At 43.6% G+C, this 23525-nt stretch overlaps 1 protein-coding gene across 1 annotated transcript in view; it reads right to left on the bottom strand.

The window, feature by feature from the left end:
• The window catches only part of ANXA3 (annexin A3), a 34173-nt gene that overhangs the window by 7378 nt on the left and 3270 nt on the right, over positions 1 to 23525 (bottom strand). Inside the window, exons 2-10 of the mRNA XM_026718930.2 lie at positions 22151 to 22188; positions 16216 to 16303; positions 15563 to 15657; positions 13897 to 14010; positions 11723 to 11813; positions 5488 to 5567; positions 3231 to 3287; positions 2351 to 2444; positions 642 to 737 (exon numbers count right to left, since the gene is read on the bottom strand). Coding sequence (XP_026574715.1) covers positions 642 to 737; positions 2351 to 2444; positions 3231 to 3287; positions 5488 to 5567; positions 11723 to 11813; positions 13897 to 14010; positions 15563 to 15657; positions 16216 to 16303; positions 22151 to 22165 — 730 coding nt within the window. The 5' untranslated portion in view covers positions 22166 to 22188. The remainder of the gene's footprint in view (positions 1 to 641; positions 738 to 2350; positions 2445 to 3230; positions 3288 to 5487; positions 5568 to 11722; positions 11814 to 13896; positions 14011 to 15562; positions 15658 to 16215; positions 16304 to 22150; positions 22189 to 23525) is intronic.

The following is a 23525-nucleotide window of genomic DNA, read 5'->3' as shown; positions in this document are numbered from 1 at the left end:
TGCAGTGTGGTTTCGGCAGATTTTCATCAGATAAAGAGCAAACGCACCTATCAAAATTACATTTTGGAGCAGGGCGAGTGTAGAAATGCACCCTCCTCTTTAGCTGCTGTATATGGTTTAAGATTAAATCTGCAGTTTGCTTTTCCACCAAAAAAACCCGTTCAAAATAAGACCTTAGTGACAAAACGTTTCAAAACAGACCTCAAGAAGAGGGTTGGAAATCTATTTTGTCTTACGAAGTTCCTGATCTTTGAAAGCAAACCAAGGTTTTTGCAGGAATACGGAAAACGGCATTCATTTCTTGCACTATATTTATATACAGCCCCAGGTGCCTAAACATCTAAAAACTAAGATTTTTTTTAAAAGGAGTCTAAATTCAAAATGTCCTAATGAATATCAGGTTTGCAACTGCATCATTTCCTGCACTGCTTCATTGTCCTTTACAGCCCTCGCGAAGAAGTTTACAGAATCAGCATATTTCCCCTAACAATCTGGGCCCTCATTTTACCAACTTCAGAAGGATGGAAGGCTGAGTCAACCTTGAGCCGGTCAGGATCAAACTGCTGGCAGTGGGCAGAGTCAGCCTGCCCTTCTGCATTCTAACCATGCACATTCGCAAGATCATCGTACGCTTCCCTTACCTACGGCCAAAAGGAGTTCGGCAAAATCGCCCGATGTTTCGTTAAGCACGCTGTCCTCCATCTGGTGTCCACTAAGTTTTTTGTACTCCTCAAATGCTTTAAGAAAGGACAAAAGAGAACAATGTCAAGCCGCACGTACTTTAAGATGCCTGAACAAAATGCTTTTACTTCTCTGTGTGCAAGCCATCACTCTTTTACAATATATTGTTTGTAACAGCCTGAAATCCTATTTTCCATGCTTTTTTTTTTAAAAAAAAGCAGGGATGTCAAACACAAGGCCCACGATCTGGTCAGATCTGGCCCTGGGGGCCATCCTGGAAAATGTAAGGGACCAACCCGTATTGCTTTGGTCCGGTCCACCCAGTGTGAAGAGGAAACTTAGCAGCAGTTTGGGGAGTGGTGTTAAGCTGGCCACGCCCACCCAGTTGGCCACACCCACACAGTCAGCTATACCCACTCCCCCCGTCCCTATTCCCACCCACCCCCTGAGGTCAACCACAGCCCTGATGGGGCCCTCAATGAAATTGAGTTTGACACCCTTAGAACTAGTCCAGCCTGAAGATGCTTTTTTCAGCCTTATTCCTCACCTGGGCTTATCTGACCAGTTATTCTTCCTCCTCTTCCTCCAAGTTTTTCTCACAGCCTATTACAGCTCCTGGGATTCTGCTCTCACCCCTATCAGTATATCCAACAGCCATAGCACTTAGACTTATATACTGCTTCAAAGTGCTTTACAGCCCTCTCTAAGCCATTTTACAGAGTCAGCCTATTGCCGCCCCAATCATCTGGGTCCTTATATTTTATTGTCCTCGGAATGATGGAAGGCTGAGTCAATTATTGAGCCGGTCAGGATTGAACTGCTGGCAATCGGCAGAATTAGCCTGCAGTATTGCATTCCAGCCACGGCTCATCTGATGTCTGATGGTGTTAACCAACCAGCATGACTACAATTCTAGCCTCAGTTATGGTCATAAGTCAAGGACTACCTATATTAGCCAACCAAGATTAATTTGAGCCATGGTAGCGCAGTGGTTAGAATGCAGTACTGCAGGCTACTTCTGCTGCCTGCCTGCAATTTAGCAATTCGATCCTGACCAGCTCAAGTTTGACTCAGCCTTCCATCCTTCTAAGGTGGGTAAACTGAGGAGCCAGATTGTTGGGGGCAAGAGGCTGACTCTGTAAACCGCTTAGAGAGGGCTGTAAAGCACTAAAGTCTAAGCACTATTGCTAAGTGCTATTCCAGACTTCCTGGATTGGGCTTCCTAAGACCATGATCCTCAGCCAATACAATACATCTGAAGAACATTGGACAAGAGAAAGTTAATAACATATATGGCCTAAATACCTTGCTTGATTCATTTGGGCAAACCTAACCATATATCCAAACTGCAAATGTTTTTTTTTTCCCCTGGCAAATGAGCAAATAGTAATAACTCTTACCCTTATATACCACTTCACAGTGCTTTTACAGCCCTCTCTAAGCAGTTTACAGTGTCATCACATTGAGCCCAAAATACGGGTCCTCATTTTGCCAACCTCAGAAGGACAGAAGGCTGAGTCAACCTTGAGCCGGTCAGGATTGAACTGCCGGCAATGGAATGCAGAGTCAGCCTGCAATACTGCATTCTAACCACTGCGCCACCCTGGCTAATTATGCGAGAAGAGCTAATCGGTTTTTATTTTGCTGTAGAAGACAATCCATTTCTTACTCAGTTTGAGTTGAGCAATGCTGCTGGTGCTCAGAATCTCGATGAATTTGGTCTCATCTGTTCCCCATCTCTTCTCACCGGCAGTATATAGGAGCTAGAAAACAGGAATTGAAGGAGCATAAAATGGCTGAGCTTTTCCTGTCCCCCTGTAATATTTCAAATAAGATACTCTGAGCAATTATTATGCCAATTGTTTACACAAGGCTTTCCGAGATAGTCAGATTAAACCCCACTAAGACTCTTCCTTTGACAGATAAGCCAACTTTTTTGGGGCAGTGGTGGGGAACTGTCAGAGGTTGCAAGCATCAATTTCACTTTGCTGGCTGGGGAATTCTGGAAGTTGAAGTCCTGCAGGCTTAAGGTTGGTCAAGGTTGGAGACCCAGTCTGGACTACCATGCCTGGGCTGTTAAACGCAAACAACCACTGGAGGGCAGCAAAGAGATTCAGAAAAACTTTGTCGCCATCTTGTGTCCATCTGGCTTTTTCAGGCTAGATCAGAGTTTCTCCAGTTTAATATGCAGGCTGGAGAAGTCCACACATTTTAAAGTTGTTTTAGGTCGAGAAACAACCAGCCTAGATCTTTTAATATAGATAAGTACAGCATTTTCAAGTCTGGATATCTGCCTTCTGGTTCGCATTTTAAAAAAAGCAGAAAGGCCTTTTAAACAATTTGGATATTTAAATATATATATATATATATATATATATATATATATATATATATATATATATATATATTTAAATATCCAAATTGTTTAAAAGGCCTTTCTGCTTTTTTAAAATGCGAATATATATATATATATATATATATATATATATATATATATATATATATATATAGGACCCTCGTAGCTGGCTCTTTTCCAAAACTGTGATTACCTGGGCATCCCTCTTTGCTACCTCTTCATGGGCCTGTGGATTTTCATCTCTTTTGGCCTGTATTGAAAAGAAGAAGTAAAAGATAACATTCAACGTGATCCCGAATCCTCTGCAAGTAAGATGCACGATTCCTTCCCAAAGCAACCCTGATAGTATTTCTGTTGCAATCCAGTTACTTATAGAAATACAAACAGAACCAGGAATAATCAAGACTGGAGTTATGAATCTTATAGTTACGGAGGGTTCTTCTTCCTTGACTTCAAGCATCAGAAGTTCTAAGGTGGGCAACTGAGAGCAATTTCAGGGAAGACAGGAGGATCAGAAAACTCTTTTTAACAACTTCTCTCCTCTTTCTGCATTAATTCTCCAAGTGCAATAGAAGTAGTCCTACTGGGCTGGGGAATTATGGGAATTGAAGTCCACAACACCTTAACATTGCCAAGACTGCTCCAGAGAAGAAGCTAAAGGGGTCTCCATTATTTTGCCAACCAATATCAAGAATGCTTCACTTCCTCCATGGCTATTGCCTTTTCTTGATGCCCTATTTGTCACAGACCAATCTTCTTCTTCAAGAACACAGGAGAAGGGAGAAGGTTGGGCAGCTTGCCTTTCTAGGAATCAAAATATTGACACATACCTTTCTTCTCAGCTCTGTTGTGTGTTCCCCAAAATGGGGATGCCATAGCTCTGGAGGAACCTTGGTGGCTATCTCACCCAACTTCTGGAATGACGTGGGAATTAGACCTAAACCTAGACCTAGTTCTAGAACTAGACTTTCTTCTAGAACTAGACCTGAAAGTTAGACTTAGATCCCTTTTTATTTAAGGTTGTCCCAAAAGAAAAAGAGCCGGCCGTCAAAAGTGGGACATGCAAACCTATTGAAATGGATGGTTCGATAGGAATGAGTATAATAGAATGACGTGGGAATTAGACCTAGACCTAAACCTAGTTCTTGAACTAGACTTTCTTCTAGAACTAGACCTGAAACATAGACTTAGAACTAGATCCCTTTTATTTAACAATGTCCAAAAGGGGAACAGAGCCTGCCCCCCTCAAATGTGGCACATGCAAATCTATGGGTAGCCCAATAGGAATAAATATAATGAGTGACAAGGTTGACTCACAAAATATCTCTTTCCAAAGAAACATGGGAGGGGGGAGGGGTATGATTGGAATAGGTTGGGAAGCTGGGAGGGAGAGAAGGGATTCATGTGAGCCGTTTGCAGCTTGAGAAAAATCTTACAACGTCAAGGTCATAAGTGTTGTAGCCCGCCAGCTGCCAGCAGAGTTGGCGGCAGAATCGGACGATGAGGAGGCCAGTTCTGGAGCCTGGGGAAGGCTGTGATGGAGGCTCTGCGTTGGAAACAGAGATAGAGCCAGGGCCCTCTGACATTTCCTAGCCACTGGAGAGGCAGCTGCCTTTGGAGGCTGATATGAGTGAGGAGGAAGAACAGCTGGGGCCTGTTCTAGACGCGCGTATGCGCAGAGCTGTTAGGAGAGGGGAACTACGGAGGACAAGGAGTCGACTTGGGAAACAAAGCACACATGGACGGTGAAAAGCCCCTCCCTGGCTGGGGAATAAATAGAAGGAAAGAGGAGTGGTGGTTGCAGGAGACAACAGTTAGGATTTCTGAAGATCTGGCTTATCCTGATTCACGCCACAGAGACTGCTTGCCAGAACTTAATTTGCAGCCTTTCGACTGGGAGCTCACAGCCTTGCCATTATCTCAAGAAACTGATAAGGTCTGTTGTTGCATTTAACTCTTTGAAAAACTATTGCTTGGACTTTTTGGTGTGTGAATGCCATTAATTCACAGGAGATAAATCAAGAGGAGTTTTTCATGACAAGGAGTCTGTTTCATGCTTCTGCTAAGGCTGGGTCAGAAGACTTCTGAAAGATGCCAACTGTTTCCCCCAAATTAAATGCTTGACCTGGATTGGCGGACTATGGACACTGGGCAGCCCCAGGGGAAGGAAGAAGGGGGGTTTCACTATACAGCACTTCATGCCAAAATCTCAGATCTGGCTTTTCTTCTTCTGGACCTGTATGGATCTCTCGGTAAAGTTTTACTCTTGGTGATTAAAAAAAAGATATCCCAGGGGTTTCTTTTGCTATGTGTGCCAACAGGACGGTTGACAACGGGTTCGATTAATTCATTTGTGAACAGCTGCACTGCACACAAGGACCTTCCCATAAGATACATTACACAAGGCAACTGCAGGGTCATTTGCACAAATTGGTTAAAAGTTTCCTTACATCCAGCAACGCCAAGAGAGTTCTTTTGAAGTCTCCAGATGTGTCCCATCCAATGTCCTCACTCATAATGGACCTATAAACTAGAACCAAAACGAACAGAGTTAGTGGCGCTCGCTCAGCTGAGAAAAAGGTAAGGAACCCCTGCCTGAATCCTAAGAAGTAGATTTCATATATAGTCAATACAGATAGTCCTCGACTTACAACAATTCATTTAGTCACCGTTCGACGTTACAACAGAACTGAAAAAAGGAAAGAGGAGGGTGAGGGGGAAAAAAAGTCCCCCCCCCTTTGTTTTTTCCTTTCGGTAAGGCCAAAGGATTTGAAAGGATACAACAAATTTTGTAAATAAAAACGGTGGCAGCTCACAAAGATTACTAGGTGCAGATAGAAATACACATTATTTCCACAGCAAGGAAGATAAAGCAGGAATGGTTAAACTGAATTATTTTATTTAAAGAGGCAAATAGGTTTTTATTTGGATATCCACTTCTGGAATTCGTGCTTGTGAAGAAAAAAAGAAAGAAACTTTGATCTTGGTTTTGTTGATTAGAAATATTTAGTGTTATAGAAATGGCTAGTTATATATGAATGTGTAAAAGCAAAAAATGGAGGTTGGAATGTGTTTATCTCGTGCTGTGCTAGGAAGAGTTGGAAGACAATTAATGGTGGGATTCAAAAAATTTTACTACCGGTCTATGGGCGTGACTTGGTAGGCGTGGTGTGGCTTAGTGGGCGTGGCAGGGGAAGGATACTGCAAAATCTCCATTGCTTCCTCACCCCGCTAACCTGCTTTCCAGCTCCGTTCTCTTGTGCAGGGCAACGAAAGAAGACGCAGCCGATCAACTGGGACTCAATGGGAGGCAGAGAAGAGATGGGGGCTGGGCCAGTCAGAGGTGGGATTTGCCGGTTCTCCAAACTACTCCAAATGTCCGCTACCGGTTCTCCAGAACTGGTCAGAACCTGCTGAATGCCACCTCTGAAGACAATGCCCCGTTTTCTTTCTTTTTCTCTTTCCCCTTTTCCCCACTCACTTCCCCTCCCTTAATCTCCTATTTTCTTTTTCTCTTGGATTTTATATAATAAAAATGCAAAAAGTGACTTAGGACCATTTTTCACACTTAGGAGCACTGCAGGATCCCCACAATCACAGGATTAAAATTCAAGACGCCTGGCAACTGACTCATCTTTATGACGGTTGCCAGGGTCCCGGGATCACTTGATCGCTTTTTTTTGCGATCTTCTGACCAGTAAAGTCCGTGGGGAATCCAAATTCACTTTAACAACATGCTAATAGCTTAACAACTGCAAAGATTCACTTAAACGACTATGGCATGAAATGTTGCAAAAAGGGGCAAAACTCAACTGAACAACCGCCTCGCTTAGTCACAGAAATTTGGGGTTCAATTGTGATCATACGTCAAAGACTACCCCTGTTTCCCCGAAAAGAAGACTGGATCTTATTCTCTTTTGGGCCCCAAAATAAGCACTAGGGCTTATTTTCAGGGGTGTCTTAATTTCTGGAACTGCCCCCTGCACCGGCTTATCTGAGGTAAGGCGAGGCGGTGATGGAGCCACCCCACACAGCCCACACTGGTTTAACCTCAGGACCCCCACAACCAGGCCATCCACACCTCGACACCTGCCTCACCACATGGTCGTGGCACAAACACACTGCTTGGCCTCCTGCTCCGTTGAGGCTGTGAACAAGCAGAAGAAGTGAGCTGGCAACCACGTGGGCTCCTGCTCCAGAGGGTTGCCAATGCTGCCGCCACAAGGCAGGTGTCGGGGCATGGATGACCTGGCTGCGGAGGGCCCTGAGGTAAGCCAGTGCAGGCTTACCACCATCCTGCCTCACCTCATAGCTGCGGCACCGCGAGCAACCAGATGGTATGGGTGGGTGGCCAGCTGCACAGGCTCTTAAGTAGGGCATATTTTGGGGGGTGGGTGGGTGGGTAGGGCTTATATTAGGTGCATGTGTAAAACATGCTAAACCTTATTTTCTGGATAGGTCTTATTTTTGGGGAAACAGTATTTGCAAACATTATCCAACCTTTTATCTTAATAATGCCAAAGAAACCCAGCTACACAATTTCTGATATATAGCCCTCTTGTGATGAAAGTTTTACATCTATTATACCGTAGAAGATGACTCTTATCTGCAAAGCCTGTAAGCACAGATTGCATGGAATAATCCTGACGGTTATCTTGTTCCATTGCTAAGGAGCTGATAGAAGGTTTATCTGTAGTTTATTTTGCATAGCCTCTATGGTGCAGTGTTTTTGATCTTGCTAACTGTTTAAGCCGGAGGAATTGATAAGCTAGATAAATAAGGTGTCGTCTGAATGCATGATTTTCATCTGCTGTGGCCAACCTTGGGAAAAAGCTGTGGAGTAGTAATCCAAACTACGTGACATTCTTAGGGGCACCCATAAGGTTTTTACAATCCAGATAGTCCTCGATGTATGACTACAACTGAGCCGCAAAATTATCTTGCTTCCATCCTTCCGAGGACGGTAAAATGAGGACCCAGATTGCTGGGGACAAGAAGCTGATTCTGTAAACCTCTTAGAAAGGGCTGGAAAGCTCTGTGAAGCAGCATATAAGTCAAAGTGCTATTGCTATTGCTGTTACTTAGGAGCCATGGTGGTGCAGTGGTTAGAGTATAGTATTGCAGGCTACTTCTGCTGACTGCTGGGAGCTGTGCCACTGTTGTGTTTTGCCTTTGTTCTGACACGATCCAAGGTATATACAATCTGTTAGACTTTGTCCCCTATTATTTTGAATGGAGGCCGGGTGACTGGCAGTGTCTGGAAACAGAAACAATAGAGAGAGGATAAGAATCGGCAGTAAGGGCAGCCAATATTATAACCGTATAGTTTCACGATTTGCTCCCAATTCAGTTAGAAGGGGAAGCGAGCAAATCAGAGAAGACTGAAGTATAATTTCATTACCTATAAGAAACTGTAAGGAGAACTCCTATAGATGGATGGGGAAGGCTTTGAGATTGTGAAAACTGTGACAATCAGAGGAACAATCGCAATAGCATTTCAACTTAGAGTGCAGTACTACAGGCTACTTCTGCTGACTGCCAGATGCCTGCAATTTGGCAGTTCGAATCCCACCAGGCTCAAGGTTGACTCAGCCTTCCCTCCTTCTGAGGTGAGGAGCCAGATTGTTGGGGGCAAGAGGCTGACTCGGTAAAACTGCTTAGAGAGGGCTGTAAAAGCACCGGGAAGCAGTACAGAAGTCTAAGTGCTATGGCTATGGCTGTTTTATGACCTTCGGGCCACAGTGGTTAACCAAATCACTGCAGTTAAGTTAGTAACATGGTTGTAAGGTGAATCTGGCTTCCCCGTTGATTTTGCTTTTCAGAAAGTGATCACAGGACTCCCGTACACCGAAACCGTCAGAAATATGAACCAGTTGCCAAGCATCCGAATTTTGATCACGTGACCGTGGGGATGCTGCAGTGGCCTTCAGGAGCTTTGGAAGAATAGGTTGGCCCGCTCTTCCTTGTGATAGCCCCTCAAGAGATCCTTCTTGCAGTTATTGCTATTGAGCCAAATTTCACCTCATTTGCCCGCTGTGCATTTGGTTTTTCATAACCCTTTCCTTATATGGTGACTTCTAAACATGTATAGAACGATGAGCCAGCATTTTTATGAGCTAAACATGTTTAGAAATGAGCCAGCTGTGTGCAGCGGCAGCCAAAAAAGCCAATGCAATCCTAAGCTGCTTTAACAGAGGGATGCAATCGAGAACAAGTGAGGTACTAATACCACTCTATAAAGCCTTAGTAAGACCACACCTGGAGTACTGCATTCAGTTTTGGTCACCACAACTATAAAAAAAGATGTTGAGACTCTAGAAAAAGTGCAGAGAAGAGCAACCAGGATGATTAGGGGACTGGAGGATAAAACATACGAAGAATGGTTACAGGAACTGGGCATGGCTAGTCTAGCGAAGAGAAGAACCAGGGGAGACATGATAGCAGCCTTCCACTATTTGAGGGGCTGCCACAGAGAGGAGGGGGTCAAGCTATTCTCCAAAGCCCCTGAAGGCCAGACAAGGAATAATGGATGGAAACTGGACAAGGAGAGATTCAACCTGGAAATAAGGAGGAATTTTCTGACAGAGAGAACAATCAACCCATGGAGAAGAAGTTGCCTTCAGAAGTCCATCACCGGAGGCTTTCAAGAAGAGATTGGACTGCCATCGGTCAGAAATGGTGGAGGGTCTCCTCCTTGGGCAGGGGGTTGGACTAAATGACCTACAAGGTCCCTTCCAACTCTGTTAATCTAATCTAACTACAATTCTCAGAACTGTCAGGCTGCCCTTAGCATGGAATTCATCCATTCATCCATCATTCATTTTTGAAAGCTGTCCACCTCAATCGACGACTCTGGGCAGCTGGCAGTTCCAAAATTCTGGAATTCTGGGAGCACTCAAGCAACCAATGGGTAGGACCTCATCCAACCGTTCACCTCCATTCCTCCACTGTCAGCAAGTTTACCGACCGGCCCTTTGTGACTCCATCAATTTGTTCTCCGGTCGAGGTTTATTTGCTTGGCTCAGCTTAGCCTACAGTGCAGTGAAGCAGGGCCGTCCGATTCTAATTCCCACCAGTGGGCTTTCTACCCCCTCACCAGGGGAAGAGACATCCATCTTCCAGATATTAATCAATGCCAAGGCTCCGAAAGAACCCCACCAACGCCAGCTCCAGGCTTCGCTGGGCTGGCTGCGTTCAATTTCCAATCCATCTTGGTCAGCCTCTCTGCAGTTTGGCAATTTGTCTTCCTGAAAGGCAGCAGGTTCTTTGGCTATTGCCACTTATCAAACTAAAAGCTAGAGGGGACATGGGCCATGATCTAGCTAATACTAACTCAATAGGGTCTGACTTAATGATGGGCAGTCCCTCCACCTGGTATGGACTTCTGTGCAAAACCTTTCAGACCAGAAAGCAGAGGCGGCATTCAGCAGAGCCGGTTTGGGGTAGTGATTAAGGCACTACGGTAGAAAGGGGGCGAGCCTATTTTCCAAAGCACCAAAAGGCAGGACAAGAAACAATGGATGGAAACGAATCAAGGAGAGAAACAACTAGGAACAACTAAGAAACAACTAGGAACAACTAGGAACAACTAAGAAACAACTAAGTTCCTGACAGTGGGAACAACTTGCCCCCAGAAGTTGTAAATGCTCCAACACTGGAAGTTTTTAAGAAGAGATTGGACAACCATTTGTCTGAAATGATATAGGGTTTCCAGCCTAAGCAGGGGGTTGGACTAGAAGACCTCCAAGGTCCCTTCCAACTAACAGTGAGGACAATTAACCAGTGGAACAGCTTGCCTTCAGAAGTTGTAGATGGTCCATCACTGGAAGGTTTTAAGAAAAGACTGGAAAGCCAGCTACCCCAAAATGGTACCTGAGCAGCAGGGGTTGGACTAGAAGACCTCCAAGGTCCCTTCCAGCTTTATTCTGATTGGAAAATTCCCCCACTGACTTTGCTTGTCAGAAGCCGTCTGGGAAGGCCCAAAATGGTAGATCACATGACCTTGGGACAGTGCGTAAATACATGCTGGTTGCCAAGCAGCTACATGTTGATTGTATGACCCTAAATGTCAACTCATAAAATATTTCTATGGTCCTTTTAGAGTTGCCAACAGAAAGGGAGGGGGGAGCAGTGCGGCATCTTACAAACCGAAACTGCATTCCATAAATGTTTTCAAAGATAGTAACTAGGTGACTGAAGTTTCTGCCATGCAAAATTCTAACTGGAGAGCATGATTGATGACTCTGGGCTATGGATGTGTCCCATTGGAGAATATGGATTATGATACACCCAGGGGGTGGGGGAAAACCAGGGTCAAGGGTGACAATGAATGATGTGTCTCAGATTTGGCTATACCCAGGCAGTGCTGGACAGTTTAATTCCCAATAAATCGGGTTTTTTTTTGGAAGTTTGGCTTGAGACTCATGATTTAAATGGGGGGTAACTGCCAGAATCCTGACACTAAGGATGCTGTTACCATTGTAAGTCTGAAAACTGGACATAAGTCTCTTTTCACAGTGCTGTTTCGAACGGCCACGAAACACAGAGTTGCAAATAGGGAACTACCTGTCATAGAAGATTCCCTGGGCCATTTTCCATTCCAAATGTGTTGGCGATTGCTGCCTACAGAGAAACGAAGAGGCAAATTCCTGGCTGGTATATCTATTCATCCAAGGCAGTTCTTACCTCTATAATAAACCTGAGATATATCTCTGATTTGCTGGCTGTTTCGGGAAGCCACGATCTCAATCAGCGCCGTCTCATTAGTTCCCACGCCCTGGCAAGAAATCACATGAACAAGAGGTTCAATTTTTCCATTCAAGATTTATCTAGATTTAATCGCATCCGGCGGTCGCAGAAACTGCCACAGGATGGGTTAGACATCTCTGGATGAGATAAATGAGCCTAAAGAGATCATTTCAACATTAAAACATTTGGGGTTCTGGCAGAAGAGAAGAAACAGGATGACCTCATCTCAAGCCCAATGTTTTGTAAACGGATTTCAGCCCTTGATGGCTCTCTCCGCGAGTGAAGCTTTTATTGAAACCGCTGAAAGTCAACCCTGCCTGGCTGATTAATGCAAGCAGCCGACAAATTGTTGGTTAATGGCGTGAACTAACAAGAGTTGGGGTAGATGAAAGAGCATCGATCAATTCATTCAGCAATGCGTAGCTGTTGGCTAAAAGTTAAGGGTTTTAAAATGGAGCTGCCCTCAAGAGGAATGGTGGGTGGGACACTGATGTCCCTGCAGGGGGACAACTACATAACAATAGCAGATAATCAGAGTTGGAAGGGTCCTTGTAGGTCATCTAGTCCAACTCCCCCACCCAAGCAGGAGACCCTACACCATTACTGACAGATGGAAGCCCAATCTCTTCTTCTTGAAAGTCTCAAGTGATAAAGCTCCCACAACTTCTGAGGGCAACTTCTGTTCCATGGGTTGATTGTTCTCACAGTCAGAAAGTTTCTCCTTATTTCCAGGTTGAATCTCTCCTTGTTCCATTTCCATCCATTGTTCCTTGTCTGGCCTACATTATCAAACACGGACAGTGTGTATGTGTATATTAGGGCTGAACCACTCTATAAGGCCTTGGTAAGACCACACTTGGAATATTGCATCCATTTTGGTCACCTCAACATAAAAAAGATGTGGAGACTCTGGAAACAATGCAGAGAAGAGCGACCAACCAGAGAAAAGCAACCAAAATGATTAGGGACTGGAGGCTAAAACATATAAAGAACAGTTGCTGGAATTGGGTATGTCTAATTTAATGACAAGAAAGAGTAGGGGTGACATGATAGCAGGGTCCCAATCTTTCAGGGGCTGTCACAAGAAAAGAGGGGGGCAACCTATTCTTCAAAGCAACTCAAGGCAGGACAAGAAGCAATGGATGGAAACTAATCAAGGAGAGAAGCAACCTGCAACTCAAGGAGAATTTCCCCGACAGTAAGGACAATTAATCAACTGAATAGTTTGCCTCCAGAAGTTGTGGTGCTCCAACGCTGGAAGTTTTTAAGAAAAGACTGAACAAGTTGTTCTTTTTATTCTGAATGCAAAGAAGATCCATAATACGTATAGGAGAGAAGAGCGGAGAGTTATAGCTTGGTCTGATGCCTTCTTTACAATATTTAGTAGTCCTTGACTTACAACCACGACTGAGCCCAAAATTTTCCATTGCTAAGCAAGAGAGCTGTTAAGTGAATTTTGTGTCTCATTCTATGACGTTTTTGTACATCATTGCATTAACCAGGTGTTTAAGTGAATCTGGCTTCTCCAATTGACCTTGTTTGTCAGAAGGTCGCAAAAGGGGATCGTGTGCCCCCAGGGCACTGCAACCGTCATAAATATGAGTCAAAATCACCAAGCATCTGCACTTTGAACACGTGACCATGATCGGTCGTAAGGATGAAAAATGTAAGTCACATTTTTTTCAGTGACGTTGTTAACTGCCAATGGTTGTAAGTCGAGGATTACCCATATTGAAGAGGCTGGCTACTCCTTAGTTCAAGGATCCCCAAACTTGGCAACTTTAAGACTTGTGGACTTCTGGGAGTTGAAGTCCACAAGTCTTAAAAGTTGCCAGGTTTGGAGACATCTAGCTTAGTTTATGGAACGGCTTGCCTTCTTCAGGAAAAGTTATTTCTTTCAAAAAGAAAAGAAAGCAAAGCTGCATCTGTACAAATTACCTCTCTCCTCTTCTAGAAAATTTGATTAAAGTGCCATTATATTAAAGTGCCTTCACGGAAAAGGAGAGAGCGACAGAAAATCGTATTTTTGCAAAGCAGAATCAAATAAAACCTGTTCCAGGAAGGATGAGTTAGGTTTAGCGTTAAGAGGAAGGCCATGCTTTATGACTTACTCTGACGGTTCGGTTAATTTGTTCAGCGTCAAATTCTGCAGGGGGCGTGACCAGAGCAACTAGGGCACGCCCAAAATCACCTGAGGTATCTTCCTTCAAAGCATCTTTCAGCTCCTTTTAAAAAAGAAAATAAAACAGAGCCAGGAATAAATCTCATTGTGAAGAATCCTGGGCAGCTTCAGCAATGGTTTCTCATCCAGTATCCTCCAGATAATCACGACTGGTGAATCACAAATATTTTAGCCCATTGCGTGTGGAGGGCATCCATTTGAGGAATACCGTAGGGCAAATCCTGGTAGAATTTGTGTTTTACTGCTTTAAAGATATGTCTCTTGTCAAAACTATTTTCTTTCCTTTATCCCAAAGGTGCTTTTTTTTTCAAGAGGCAACTGGACTTTCTGGTTTTTTTTCTTTGAAGACGTTTCGCTTCTCATCCAAGGAAGCTTCTTCAGCTCTGACTGAATCAATCAGAGCTGAAGAAGCATCTTGGATGAGAAGTGAAACCTCTTCAAAGAAAAAAAACCAGAAAGTCCAGTTGCCTCTTGAAAAAAAGCACCTTTGGGACAATCATGACCTGGAGGACTGAGAATCTCCACAGACATTTTTTTCCTTTAGTTTAATTCTCAGTGAGAAATTGAAAATCTTGGCTGGGCTGGGCTATTACCCAGCAAAGACTTAGTTGGACTGTACCACTTCAGATATAAGCCCCCTGCAAGGTGTTTTTGGAAGGGTAGACACCATCTCAAGGATCTGAACATTCATTTTGACTGGGTTTTTCTTCCTTTTCCCCCTGTTTTAGGGGGCAGGAGAAGGAAATTCCTTCTCCAAGAGAACTCCTCTAATTGCTCCTTCAGAAATACAATATTAGATTTTTATCCTGCCTTTTATGACTTTATAAGTAACTCATGCTAGACAATGTACATAATACTCTTCCTCAACCTCTTTTTCCCCACAACAACAACCCTGTGAGGTGAATTGGGCTGAGAGATAGTTACTGTCCCGAGGTCACCCGGCCAGCTTTCATGACTAAAGAGGGACTAGAATTCATTATCACCTGGTGAGTGGGTCAAAATCACCCACCAGCTTTCATGCATAAGGCAGTACTAGAATTCACCATCACCTGGTGATTGGGCCAAAGTCACCCAGCTAGCTTTCATGCCAAAGGTAGTACTAGAATTCATGATCACCTGGTGATTGGGCCAAAATCACCCACCAGCTTTCATGCCTAAGGCAGTACTAGAATTCACCATCACATGGTGATTGGGCCAAAGTCACCCAAGCAGCTTTCATGCCTAAGGCAGTACTAGAATTCACCATCACCTGGTGATTGGGCCAAAGTCACCCAAGCAGCTTTCATGCCTAAGGCAGTACTAGAATTCACCATCACCTGGTGATTGGGCCAAAGTCACCCAGCTGGCTTTCATGCCAAAGGTAGTACTAGAATTCACCATCACCTGGTGATTGGGCCAAAGTCACCCAAGCGGCTTACATGCATGAGGGGGTACTAGAAGTCATAGTGCCTGGTTTCCAGGCCAGCATCTTAACCACTACACCAAAAACTGACTCTTCAATACTATGTGCCATGAAGAATCGGTAGCTGGAGATAATGGAGCCCCTCACCCTCCTAGCACACGCCCCCTTCACAGTATTTCCCAAGGATGCAGACCTTCCCGGTGTAAGATTTAAACTCCTCAGCTATCAGCTGCCGTTGAGCATTAGATCTCCCTGTCAGGATCTCAATCACCGTTGTTTCATCCGTTCCTAAAAGCAAAATTAAGAAGCTCAGAAAGAGGAAGAATCTTGACTCTTGGGAGTAAAACATATTAAAACTTTAGCGATGGGCAACCTGTATCCCATTCTTAGGTTTTCTTTACAAGGAAACCTCAGTTTCATGGGCCAGTTTCATTCAGTAATGCCTGGGATAAGCAGCAGAGTATCGTGCGGCTCGGTTTTGGGTTAGAAGCAACAGGTTTTGGATTCTAAATTGTCATCATATGAAACATCAACTGCTTAGATCCGGCCTGTGCGGCCACCCTGGGAATAGCGAAGGACTGGCCCCGCGGTGCCTCTGCCAGCGAAAACGTGGCCCTCCCGAGCTCCGTTTTTGCTGTCAGAGGGTTGCAGAAGGCCATCCCAGCTGAAAACGGAGCTTGGGAGCCCCTTTTCTCTGGAAGAGTCCTTGGGCTGCCACAGCCGCCCCCGACACGAGTGATGTCAAGCTGGCCCCGAGGTCAAACACAACCCTGGTGATATCGAGTTTGACAGCCCTGCTTTAAGGAAACTGCCTCCTTCTTCCCCAAAGAAAACAAGGGTTCTTACCCAGTCCTTCCATGGCTGTTTTGAGCGCCTCTGCATCTTTGGAAGCATTGAACCCGGCGAAATCCTGAATTGTTCCTCTAGAACCAACCTGGAAGAAAAGAGAAGCTGCACAATGACACAGAGTTCAAGGAACACACCAAGCAAACGGGATATTAAATTCCAGCAGTGAATCACTTAACAACTGGGACCAGGCAGGCCGTAAAATGGGGCAGGCTCGCTTAACAAATTTCTCACTTCGCAACGTAAATTCTGGGCTCAGTCATGGTCGTAAGTCGAGGACCCCCTGTACTTTATTATTTTCTGCCTATAATACAGGAATCTCTCCCATCCTGGCAGCCAACTCCCTGGGAACAATTAGATAAGGAACTTAGAGGGGGTCAGCCAGGGGTGGGCTTCAAATTTTTAGCAAAGGGTTATCTGTCCAGTTGCTGGGTGTGCATGGTCATGGTGGACGTGGCCTAGTCGGCCTCCTGCACCACAGCGAGGGGGTGTTTTTACCCTCCCCAGGCTCCGGAGGCTTTCCTCAAGTTTATGGGAGGGCGAAAATGGCCTCCCCGGGCTCCAGAGGCTCTCTGGAAGCCAGAAACAGGCCCATTTCCGGCCTTCATGAACTTCCGGGAGGCCTGTTTTTTGCCTTCCCTGAGCCTCCGCATGTGCCCTGCACTTCCCTGCATCCAAAATGGCCCGTGTGGGGACTCCTGGGAGGGGTGATGTGGTGTGGGCGGGGCCAGCCAGGAGTGGGATTTGGGGGTTCTCCAAACTGCACAGAATCTTAGCTAGGGGCTCTTCCGAACCCCTGCAAACCCTCAGCAGCCCATTCCTGGGGTCAGCCCTACTCCTTTTGTGGTTCTGCGTTGACTCTAAGCTAGCTCCAAGCTTGATCCTCCCTCCCTTCTGGCTGTTTTTTTTTTCCCCGACAAGTATTTAAAAGGTGTTGGACTAGGAATGGTGAGATCTAGGTTCAATTTGACCTTAGCCATGTACAGACTTAGGTTTGTCCCTCTCTCTCAGCCCACAGAGACAAGCCAGGAAAAGAAGTAAGACTAAACCAGAGGTCTCCAACCTTGGCCACTTTAAGCCTGGAGGACTTCAACTCCCAGAATTCCACGCCTATGTGAATTACATCCTCTTGTGTTCTAACAAGCAAAGCTGGCTGGGGAATTCTGGGAGTTGAAGTCCTCCAAGCTTAAAGTGGCCAAGGTTGGAGACCCCTAGACTAAACCATATTCTTGAGCGAAGTGCTCCTTTGTTGACAATCAAAGTAAGGATGAGAAAATGGTAAATCAGATCTATTCTCATCTATACTTTCTTTTATACATCAAGGTAACCTTTATGAAAAGATACCAGTGCAATAGAACATGTAGAAATATGTCACCTTAAAAAAAAACCATAATGACATAGGACGCCAAGACAAGAGACACTCCAACATTACAATATAAAGTAATTTTTCAGCCCTTTATGACAGAATCATCACTAAAGCTGATTTATTCACGTCAAGGAAAATAAATGTGCTAACAAAAGAAAATGCTTGGAGTTTTTAGCTGACAGCATCTGTTCTTAGCATCTAAGAGGATGTAATTTATGTAGGTGTGGAGAAAGAAAGAAGCAGCAAGCGTTCGATATGATCTCAGCCTTTCAGGAATGCTGATTTAATTCCCCTATTCAAAAAAATTTAAATGAAACCCTGCCTGTATGACACGCTCTAAAGAAACGTTGTGATCCGCCAGCAATCTGCGGAGATGGCAGTAGAGTTGGACAGTGGGGAGGAACGGGGGCCAGTCCAGGACTCTGGGGAGGACTCAGACGAGGGTCCTGCATCCAATACAGAGATGGGGCCAGGACCATCTGGGAATTATGTGCCAACTCAGGAGCCTCCAGAATCTGGCAGCAGCGAGGCAGAGGAACAAGGGGAGCCTGTTCCCAATGTGCATGTGCGCAGAGCTGCCAGAAGGCAAGAACAGTTAAGACAAAAGGGGCGACTCGGGAGTAAGGCTTGGAGATGATTGGCCCTCCCATAAGACATAAAGGAGGAGCAAAGGGACATGAGCCTTTGCAGGAAGCAACTTTGTTCGTACTGGTCGGTTTGAAACCTGAAGCCCTGTGTTGAATTTGTGCTCCATTTGGCCTCGTATAACTAATTGGAAATTTAGCAGCATTTCAAGGAAGATAAAGGTGCGTGCTTGTCAGACTTATCCTGAAGGACTTTGGCAGGCTTCCATGGGGCTCTTTACAAACTGTTTGAGACTCATTACGAGCCGTTGAAATAAAGAAACAAGGGTTTTGGGACTAACGCATGCTTGTTAGTGTCTCAACAAACCTTGGTCAGAACAAGAAATCACAACTCGGAAAAATAAAAGTTATAAATATAGGTAGTCCTCCACTTATGACCACAATTGATCCCAATGTTTCTATTGCTAAGCGAGACAGTTGTTAAATGAATTTTGCCTTGTTTTACAAACTTTCTTGCCAGCATTGTTAAGTGAATCATTGCAGTTGTTAAATTAATAAGCCGGTTGTTAAGTGAATCTGGCTTCTCCATTGATTTTGCTTGTCAGGAGGTCGCAAAAGGGGATCACATGACCCCAGGGACACTGCAGCCGTCATGAATGTGAGTCAATTTGCCAAGCGTCTGAATTTTGATCATGTGACCTTGGGGATGCTGCAAGTGTGAGAAATGGTCATAAGCCCCTTTTTTCAGTGCCGTTGTAACTTCGGTCACTAAATGTACCATTGTAAATCAAGGACTACCTGTACAGGTAAACCTCAATTTACAAGTGGTCGTTGGCAGCCATTCAAGGTTGCCACAGACATCCCAAAAGGGATTTACGACCCCATTTTGAAGTTTGGAACGTGGTGACTTGCTTTACGTCCATCGTGACTTATGGTTGTAACTCAAGGACTACCTGTACTCATTAAATGAACTCCCTCCCCATATGTCTTCCATCGCTCTGCATTGCAGTGTGAATTTTGCAGACTGAGACAAAAACAACCCGCGTAACAGCAAACTCTGGAACTTGGGTTGTTGTTTTTTTTTTATCATCAGGGAAGGAATTTAGCCGAAGTTCCACTGACTGTGAATCAAGAAAGTTCACCAATAATTAGATTTTTCCTCCAATAAGCCGAGAGCCTCTCTCAACAAACTGCAATTTCCACATTTTATGGGGTTTGGAGTGTTTTGGTTTTTTTGCAACGGAGCAAAATTGTCTCGGCTTCTAAGTTCCCCTGAGGTCTGTATTTAGGACGTGCGGGACAGGTTTTTGGCGTAAGAAATTGCATCCCATTGCAGAACATGTTTCCTGGCTTCTGCAATTTTTTTGGCCACCACCTGCTTACATAAAATGAAGGGCTCTGAGCATAATGCAACCGAGGCGAATCAGGGAGAATGGGACCTACCAAAAACTCTCTACCAAATTCAAGACCCCACCACTCTTGGTATTGTAATAATTCCCAGGGACATTTCCTACTTGGTAAATGTGAAGTTTTTCCCCTCCTCTTTCAGTGTAAATGAAAGTTTTTTTTAAAAAAAGAAAGAAAGATGGGCTTAAATTCCTTTGAGTATTTCTTGTAAGATAAATATAATTAAGATGAACTTGGCTTCAAGGTTATTTTCTATTTGGACAGGCCTTATTCTGCTTATTAGATTATTTTCAAGAGCTTCACCAGGATATTGGAAACGTTTTGGAGGACTCTCCCCTGAGTTTACATAGATGCCATCTCTAATCTTTTATTGCTTTTATGCTTAGGGATGGAGGCGATGGCTGTGTGTATTGTTAGCGAGGGTCAGTTTCAATCTGGTTTTAGGCGGCACCATAATTGTCATAAATTCTATATTCTACGCAAGCCGCTGAGAGTCATTCTGACTGCATGGGGCAGAAAACTGAGTTTAATAAATCATTCAATGTGTTTTAGCAAGGCTATCCAGCAATCTTCCAATACAAGCATTGTAATTATCTGCCGGTAAAGATGGATTTCACAGCCTACACTTTCAGGATTATTTCTGGAATTTATCATATTTTTTAACTTACCTGGAATCAGCCCTTAAACCTTTGCAGAACAGAAGACAGCAGAGCAGAACAGGGTAAGGCAAGGAAGCAACAAGAATAGGATAGGATGGTATAAGATAGGACAGGACAGGACGGGAGGAGGGGACAGAGGAGAGGAGAGGAGAGAAAAAAGAAAAGAAGAGAAAAGAGAAGAAAGAGAGGAGAGGAGAGGAGAGGAGAAGAGAAGAGAAGAGAAGAGAAGAGAAGAGAAGAGAAGAGAAGAGAAGAGAAGAGTTGAGTTGGAAGGGACCCACCCTGGCATGATTGTGGCCACTAAGCGAGGACTGCAAATATTACCTATATAAGCCCTATATAGTAGGGCAGTGTTTCTCAACCTTGGGAATTTTAAGAGGAGGTGGGCTTCTACCTGACTGGGGAATTCTGGGAGTTGAAGTCCACCCCTCTTAAACATTCCCAAGGTTGAAAAACATTACAGTAGGGGATAATTAAGGAGGCAAGAATTCCACAGACTCACATCAGGAGTTTCAGCCGAGGAATTAGTGGTAAAATGCAGACTCTAGCAAGCTTCAGTAAGCACCCCACCCAGCTTGGACTGAGTTCATCAAGGTGGAATTTCTTTTGAAACTGTTGGTATTGCTTCTTTGGGGGGTGTTGCACAACTCGGACTGAGCTGGTATTCATTAAATAAGTCACGATGGGAATCATCCCAGGACTTTACAACTGGTGTAAATATAGGTTGGCTGCTGAGCACCTGAATTTTGATCATGTGACCAGGGGGACTGCAGCAGTTGTAAGTGCCAGGACTGGGTCATAAGTCACTTTTTTCAGTGCCCTTCTAACTTTCAATGGCCACTAAATGAAAATAGTTGTAAATTGAGATCTACGTGTGCATCGCAAGAGATTTAAAACAGTGGAAAGCAACAATATCACAACCACGTTCAGTCATTCTATCGGTCAAGAATAAAACAGGTACCTGGGATGGATTGATTTCTGGTTATCACAGAAAGAGAAGCAAAGGTAGCTATTTCAACTGTAATTATTCTGCTTTCGCTAAATTTATGCTTCTGGTGCAAGGGTAACTCGGCTGATTTTGTAATTAATCTTGGCCAATTTTGTAATTAATCTGCGTCTTGACTTGGAGATTAAAGATAATCCATTTATATTCAGTCCTAGGCTGCAGATGTCTACATTTGCTTACTCAGTCCTACATTTTAGTCTGTCAATATTTACATAGCCAGAGTTTGAACCGGTATTTGCCATAAAGTCAAAGACTGCTCTTACTCTGAGCAGACACACCCTCCGTGGGTTTCTTAAGGCTTATTTTTTCATCCTGAAGCAAAAATGCTAGTTGGACAGTTTCGTGGACCGATCTGTATTTCTCCCACCGCCTCACACTTTGAGAAACAATTCACTTGCACAATTATTTGAAATTGCAGAGTAGAAGAAAGTGGCACCACACCACAGTAATATGAATGGAGAAATAGGGGTATTATTTCAGCAAAAATCATTTATCTAATGCAAGTTGGGTCTCCAACTTGGCAACTTTAAGACTTGTGGACTTCAATTCCCAGAATTCCTCAGCCAGCCACCTCTCTTAGAGAGAGACCCCTGTCCCAACATATAGTTTTAATGCTGTTTTTTTTTTCCTAGGCAAGGCTAAGGAGGATAGGATAGAATTTAATAGAATAGAATTTAATGGAATGGAATGGAATAGAATAGAATAGAATAGAATAGAATAGAATAGAATAGAATAGAATAGAATAGAATAGAATGGAACTAGACTAGAAGCTGGAAGAGACCTTGGAGGTCTTCTAGTCCACCCCCCAGCTCAAGCGGATACATTAGATTACAGTGTCTCCAAACTTGGCAACTTTAAGACTTGATCTGTTTAGCCTAAAAAAATAAATCTGAAAAAAAATAATTTGACTTACCCAAACAGAACTCATGATTATCTGTTTTCACAAAGATGCTGCAAAAAAACAAATAAATCGGGATTATTAAACAAGGATGAATTCAGCTGTGTGCAATTTAGGGAACAAAAGGACACCATCCTCTGCAAATAGCTGTTTATCCTCTGACTGAACATTTTTTTCAAAAAAAAAAGTTGCTTGCTATCTCTCAGGGTCATTGATACCACTGAAAACTGTTCCTATTATTATTATTAACATCATCATCATCATCATCATTATTATTTTGTGTTTAATAATAATATTATTGTGGTTAATCTTTGATAAGATTCACAGCCTTTGGGGCTGGTTGGTAGCTCAACAGCTCGAGTCCTAACCTAGGACCTAGGTAGGTTAAGGTAGCGTCAGAGGATATAAGCTGTTCCAAGTAGGGTGGTTTTTTGTAGAATCAGGGTATTCAACTCTAATAAATTCAGAATTTCCAAATAGCGAGGTAGCCCTTTTGGAATTGCTCCAAGGACTCCAATTACAATTAGGATAATACACAATTGCTTTTTCCAAAATCGCTCAACTTCAATTTGTAAGTCCTGGTACTTTGTGATTTTTTTCTTGCTATTTGTCTTCAATTCGTGCATTTGCATTATTATTATTATTAATTACTATTTATTTATTAGTTGTTGTTATTATTATTATTATTATTATTATTATTATTATTATTATTATTATTATTATTTTGTTCCTTAAACATGAAACTCAGTCAACTGAACATTTTAAAATGTATCACAAATATCATTGACTGGCTCTGATAGTTGGTACAGGTTGCTGCCAGCATCCTAGGTATCAATCAAGTATTTTCTTAAGATGATGATGATGGTATTATTATTATTATTATTATTCCCCCAAAATTCACTTGGGGCCTGGCTTGACATGACATCAGCAAATGACACGAGTTCTGATTCTGTAATAAAATGTTTATTATTGTAAAAAAAGGAAAGTTGTACATGGCTATTCTCTGTTGCCTCTCAGTCTAGCAACCCTTTCCTTCCCAAATTTGTTATTTTATTGCTTCCTATATGACGTTCAACTGCAAAAACACATCCAAGGTCAAAGAATGGCTTTTTTCATTTGTTCTGGGCCAGCAAATGGGAAACAACTGGAGCGGCCTCTGAAAATACTGTTGTTGTTCCAAATTCTCCTTTTGCTGTTCCTGTTACACAGCAAACTCGATTCATAGGTTTACCCTTGAACATGAATGAGTCTGTTCTAGTCTTCCTTGGCAGATAGTAAGCCTTGGACACAGAGTTCCCCAGCTCCCACCTATAAAGGAGATTTCTGCTCAGAAGAAACTATGCTTTGGGGAGTTGTCTGAACTCATCCAGGAAAGCAGAAGGGAATTTTG

The sequence above is a fragment of the Pseudonaja textilis genome, chromosome 6 (genome assembly GCF_049901715.1).
Source record: "Pseudonaja textilis isolate UNSWEBS1 chromosome 6, rPseTex1.2, whole genome shotgun sequence".
NCBI lineage: Eukaryota > Metazoa > Chordata > Lepidosauria > Squamata > Elapidae > Pseudonaja > Pseudonaja textilis.
This window is presented reverse-complemented; position numbering and strand designations above follow the sequence as displayed.